The 5,964-nt window shown below is 44.4% G+C and overlaps 1 protein-coding gene across 3 annotated transcripts; it reads right to left on the bottom strand.

Moving 5' to 3' along the window:
* Nucleotides 1-783: 783 nt before the first annotated feature.
* Nucleotides 784-5,273, bottom strand: BMP4 (bone morphogenetic protein 4). Of its 3 annotated transcripts, none has more exons than XM_044271226.1 (3): nucleotides 5,120-5,273; nucleotides 3,908-4,281; nucleotides 784-1,869 (listed from the first exon to the last, which is right to left on the bottom strand). In XM_044271226.1, the coding sequence occupies exons 2-3, from the start codon at nucleotides 4,272-4,274 to the stop codon at nucleotides 1,037-1,039; spliced, it is 1,200 nt and encodes a 399-aa protein (XP_044127161.1). In that variant the 5' UTR covers nucleotides 4,275-4,281; nucleotides 5,120-5,273; the 3' UTR covers nucleotides 784-1,036. The 3 variants fall into 3 exon arrangements, with proteins under 3 accessions (XP_044127161.1, XP_044127160.1, XP_044127162.1); XM_044271225.1 differs by having other exon boundaries at nucleotides 5,124-5,266; XM_044271227.1 differs by lacking the exon at nucleotides 5,120-5,273 and adding an exon at nucleotides 4,642-5,098.
* Nucleotides 5,274-5,964: the final 691 nt, after the last annotated feature.

Genomic DNA, 5,964 nt, shown 5'->3' with positions numbered 1-5,964 from the left:
GCAGCATGAAGTCTTGTTGCCTTAGCCTGAGGCTCTGATCTGGTCCCTCCACCTGCACTCTCCGGGAAGTTGTGGCTTGGCAAACTTTCCACTGTTGAGATTTTACGGGTTTTGACTAAGCCCCCTCCCTCCTATCCCCTTCACCATTTTCCCTTTCTAAGCACTACAGCAATTTCAATAATTAAAAGTCAAACCTTTAATATTAAGGGGGGTGGGATACTCGGATGCACTAACACACAGCTCTAAAATGACTGATTATTTCAACGTGAAGGAGGAAAATAAATACATAAAAAAAAAAATCTTATTAAAATATTATATATATATATTTATTTTAAAAAAATATGATTTGTTTTGTTCGCCGGTGAAGATGGAGCCACAGATGAACACATCTGTCAATTGTAAATACAGTACTTGTCAAGTGTGTCTGCGTTTTTTGTGTGTTTTAACCTTCAAAAGACTTTGGGAAGCTTTGATGTTTTAAAAGAAATTATTTTGCAAATTTCTCTCTGCCTACAGTCCGGCCTGTAGACTCTACAAAATTAAAGCAGGAGGGTGGGAGGTAAGCTTTGCTGCATTAGCATAACAACTCAGGTGCTTCCAAGAGTCTTTTCAGATGAATTAAGGAGGGGGGGGGGGCTCACCTAACAGAGGTCAGCAGCTCAGTCCCTCCAGAATGGCCTATGCTTTCCACTTATTTAGGGAGATCGATTTAGACACACAGCCAATAAATATTAACACTATAAAAAGTTATTTTTAGAAAAAAATACTCTATTCCCATATAAATTCATCCTAATGTACATTTATAAACAACTATACAAAGAAGTAGCTTATGTTTTTCATTTTTTTTTCTTTTTTTTAAATAATGACTTATTTTATTTTTTTTCTTTTAATATGTCGTTATAAATATATTTTGTCAAAATATATGATCATATTGTCAAAACAATTTTGCACATAAAAGACATAAATAAGGTCAAGGTGAAAGTTCGTTTTTTTTTTTTTTAGAGCAGTCCATCTGATAACAGTCTGTGTTCTGAGGCTAACGGCATCCGCACCCCTCTACCACCATCTCCTGATAGTTTTTAAGGACAACTTTGTCATACTCATCCAAGTAGAGCATGGAGATGGCGCTCAGTTCTGTGGGAACACAGCATGCTTTGGGAATGCTTGAGTTTACAGAGTTAACCAGAGTCTGTACAATGGCATGGTTGGTGGAGTTCAGGTGGTCAGCCAGGGGAAATGGGCAATCACCGTGGCAATAAAAAGCCTGATATCCAGGAGGCGCCACAATCCAATCATTCCAGCCCACGTCGCTGAAATCCACGTACAGAGAATGCCTCCGGCAATTTTTGTTTTTTTTCCGGGCTCTCTGCTGTTTAGGACTTCTTTTAGACCTCCTGGTCAGTGCATGTCCCCTGCCATCATGGCTAAATGTGATTAGAAGCGGCCTCATCTGTGACCATTCTGCATTCTCTTGAGGTAATAATGATCGGCTAATCCTGACATGCTTCCCCTGATAGGTTTTAGTCTGGTTGAGATGAATGACCTCAACAGCAAGCCCATGGTTAATTTCCTTGTCTTGGGTCCACCTCATAATTGCTGGGCTTACATCAAAACTTTCCCACCGAGTCACATTGTGATGGATTAGTCTGGTGTCCAGTAGCCTAGTAATCATCTGTCCATTTGCTGTCAGAGGCTTCATGACTTCATATATATTTATTCTGTGAAAGCCTTCCTCCCATGCTGGGCCATGTTCAATTTGTTCTCTATAAAGTCTTAGCTCGGCTGAAGAAATCATCTCATTCTCAGGAATGCTGCTGAGATTGAAGTAAAAGCGGATGCCGGCGTTTTCTGCCGTGTTCTCCAAATGTTCTAGCAAAAATAAAATGAAAGAGGAGAGTGAATACTTGCAGAATATACCTTAGGACAACTGATCTACACATGTAGGCTCGCTGCTAGCATGGACTCAAGAAAACATTGCTTAACGCTCAGGAGAAGGACGCTGCCATGTTTTTTTGTAGATGTTTAGCCCTTTGTGATGCACACACCGTGCAAGACCTTCCAGTTCCATGTACAAAATCACTTGGCAGCTGAGATCACATACAGGGTCTTTTTTTTTTAACCTGAAGTGTATTGCTTGGGATATCCAGCGATTCTGAAAACATAGAGCATGCCTTGTTGATCATATTACAGAAGGGGGGAAAAGCAAATTCCAGCACAGTAATGATGCTGTGGATTAATAACTAAGATTTACTTTGGGAGAGAAACATCCGCTAGGAAACATTTGGGTCAGATTACAAGGCTTCATTGAACAAATCTTACAAACACACGGCTGTAGCGTTAAATACACTAAGTGTATTTTAAGTATTAAAACTAGTGGAAAAAACAGGGAGCTACGCCTTTGCCTTTGATGAGTGGGGATACATAAAGTGGCTTGTAAAATGCTCAAATGGACCCGTGTCATACATTTAAGGCATTTAGGTTGCCTCAATGTGCCATTTGTAGAACATGCAATCAGCTTGTTTTCTGTCCCAAGTTGAGAATCGATCCCGAACATATACTGTGATACAGATTATCATTACCTCCCGGGCTATGGGAAGGCAGCAAGGAGATGTAGGATTTAGTTTTATTGCCCTAGAAAAGGCTTGTGCAACCTGCAGCGCTCCAGTTATTGTGGAATTACAAGTCCCAGAGGACAGAATGTGACTTGTTGTTCCTCAAGAGCTGAGCGGTGGCAGCTTGCCTACCCCTAGAAATACTATCCACAATACATTTCTCTGAATGTGTAATTACCGAACATGGAATATGGCCTCCTTTCTATAATACCAGTGAATGAGCATTCAGCGTTGCAGTGGCACCCTGCACATAATAAGCTTAACTGGCTTAGAAGAACATTAATGTATATACTTTGGATTTTTCTGTTCTCCCGGGCACAGGTGTTTTATTTTCTTTCCAGACTGGCTTGGCACTACCCTGGCCAAAGTACTTTGCAGTTCTGTAGAAAGAGCTTTTTTTTTGCAGTTTTTTTTGGAATGCAATACAGATTCTTCTGTTTAACATAATGCATTACACTCCCCCAGATATAGTAAGGCTGCGTTTTCACATTTGAAGCCACAGCCAGGAAGGAATCATAAACCAAAGACACATCTACAGGAAAGGATCCTCTTTTAAATCCATTCCTGACTTTGGCTTCAAAAACTGCATAAAAAAAACAACTAAACATGTAAACCCAGTCCAAGGACTGCTACAGGCTCGGGGTGTACTTCTGCCCTGTAACCACCTGATCATTCAATGTATGTGGAAGATACAATGATAACAAAGGGGGCCCAGGAGAGCCAGTTCTGGGACCACAATAACACATCTTCAATAAGTAACTGGATGAACTTGATTGCTCCTTGGCCTTTTTACAGCCTTCAGCCTTTTTCCTAATAACTATGTAAGTAGAGGGTTCAGTAAAAGATTAGGGTGAATAAACAGGTGGAAAGATGTTCCATGGTTAATTTACAAAGTTAAATTAACACCACTGTGCAAATGTACAATGGAAATTAAGGGGGGGTGGTCGGCAATTGTGTACAAACAGGAGACAATGGAAGGTGTTACCAAGATGTTACATTAGAATAGGTAACAACATGGGATTATTACTGGAAGAGACAGACTGAGAAGGGCTATCTAACATGATATGGACTCTGAGTGAGTGCTACATTCTGCCATGTCACCGGATAAAGGTCAGTCTGGGGTACAGAAGGGAGGACCTGTACAAATTAGAGGCAGCGGGAGTTCGGAACCCCATAGAAAACACAAGTGTTATAATCTGTTAAAAGACAACTGAGGTCCATTCTGACAACCCATGAGACGATAAATATATGGACATTTAGAAAGGGCGGAGTGTTATGGGTAGGCTGACACTCACCTTCATGGTGGAAGCTCCTCACGGTATTGGCACGGCTGGTAGGTCTCTCGGGATATTCCAGGTTGATCTCCTGAAGCTCGTCCTCTTCCTCTGCTGACTGTAGCCGGTACAAGTCCCGCATATAAGCGGGCACCACCACTTCCTTACTGGGTTGCGGCCGTTTGCGGAGACCAAACATCTGCAGCAGCGTTGCCTCGAAGTCCCGCAAGAGCTCATTGCTCTGAGCGGACCTTCTTCCACCCGCCTGGCCCTGAATCTCAGCCACTTTCTTCTTTCCGGTCTCAGGGATCAGACTAGCATGGCTAGTGCCTCCTAGCAGGACTTGGCATAATAAAATGACCATCAGCATTCGGTTACCAGGAATCATGGTGTCTCTGGAGTGCAGAACACAATACATACAAAATAAATAGGAGGCTTGGAAATGGAAAACTTCTAAATCAAGTGGTAAAGACAAACAGCAGAAGCATAGCAGCCCTGCAGTCCACAGCGTCCTGGGGCAGGAGGAGGGCTTCCTATCATGTCGTGGTCTAACTTGTTTACTGGCAAATAGCTCATTATCAGATAGCCACCATCCTGCTAATCTGTGTGTGTCTCTGGGACTATCAGAATAATGATCTCAAGCCTGGCTTCTGGCATATCCAACAGCTAGTCCACAACCCCATTGTCTCTGCACAGAAAGGACCCTGCAATCCACCAGCCTTTACCAAATAAAAATCTATCTATATGACGCTTACCAGTCAAAAAGCCCACCGCATCAGAAGATCCTGCCAGATGACAACAAGCATGGCATTCTCTAGCAAAGCCAGTCCTCAGCATAAGGATACATCCCTGCCGCAGCAGTGCACGGTCCTGGAATTCCATGCCATTAGGGAAGAATTCTTTCTCTTATCTCAGCCAGTGCACTCGGGATCAGCCCGGCCAGTGCACTTGGGATCAGCCCTGCCCTGCCTTTACACCTCCCTGGGCTCTGCTCTGCAGTCTCCCACTGGGATGCACAAGAGTCTGAACAGCTGATGTGACTACAACACGTCCCAGATGGGGAGGAATCACCTTCTCCTCTCTCACAGCTGGATCCAGTGGTGCTCAGCCCCTGCCATGCGAGCACTACATCTGCAGCTCCTGGCTGACCATTAGGGTGATGCATGAGGAGGGGGGACACATGAGGAAGGGGGAGACGAGAACACCAAAATAAAAAGATTAAAGTCTACTCACTGACAGAAAACAAGGCATAGAAAAACAGTCCATGATTCTTGACAGCCAATCCTGGACAAAGGTGGTGAGAAGCTCAGGGGCACGGAGGCGGTGTGCAGATCGGGGGGATACTGTGAGAATGGAGCTGGCTCCTAAAATGAATATAATGAGACTCCAGCCAGACAGTCTGTTTTACTTCCAGCCCCCCTCCAGAGTCACGTGGTGCACATCACCCCCGGGAACCTGTCCATTAAGCCTCCCCTTCCAGCCCACCGGGCGTCCTATATAAGCAGACTCGGCCCCCTGCTCCCGTGAACTCGCCGGGCAGAAGGAAGGAGGCAGCGGAGGGACGAGCAGCAGCCGCCGGCACCGGGCGCCCTGATCAGCCGGGCTGGTGTGCAAATAAACAGTGAGGCAACCAGTCCATGGGACCGGCCTGTTCAGGGTTAATTGGCTCGCTGAGGACTTGAAAGGAGACGGTCAGCAGCCAGGGAAGGAGACACAACACCTCATTCACCTCGGCTATTAGCATTCTTATGGGCTTTCCCAAGTATTACACGTCCCAGCCATTCTTATCCAAATGTCTCAGGGCATCCACCACACCCTAATGGCAGGACCACCGACCGGGTGCTTACTGGAAAACTGTAATATATATATAACACATACATACATACATACATACACTACTGGGAGACACCATACACTGGGCGCCTACTGTAATATATCATACATACACTGGGCGCCTACTGTAATATATCATACATACACTGGGCGTCTACTGTAATATATCATACATACACTGAGCGCCTACTGTAATATACATACACTGGGCGCCTACTGTAATATATCATACATACACTGGGCAC

This window comes from Bufo gargarizans, chromosome 11 (assembly GCF_014858855.1).
Source record: "Bufo gargarizans isolate SCDJY-AF-19 chromosome 11, ASM1485885v1, whole genome shotgun sequence".
Lineage (NCBI taxonomy): Eukaryota > Metazoa > Chordata > Amphibia > Anura > Bufonidae > Bufo > Bufo gargarizans.
Note: the sequence above shows the minus strand (reverse complement) of the source record. Positions and strands in the feature narration are given on the sequence as shown.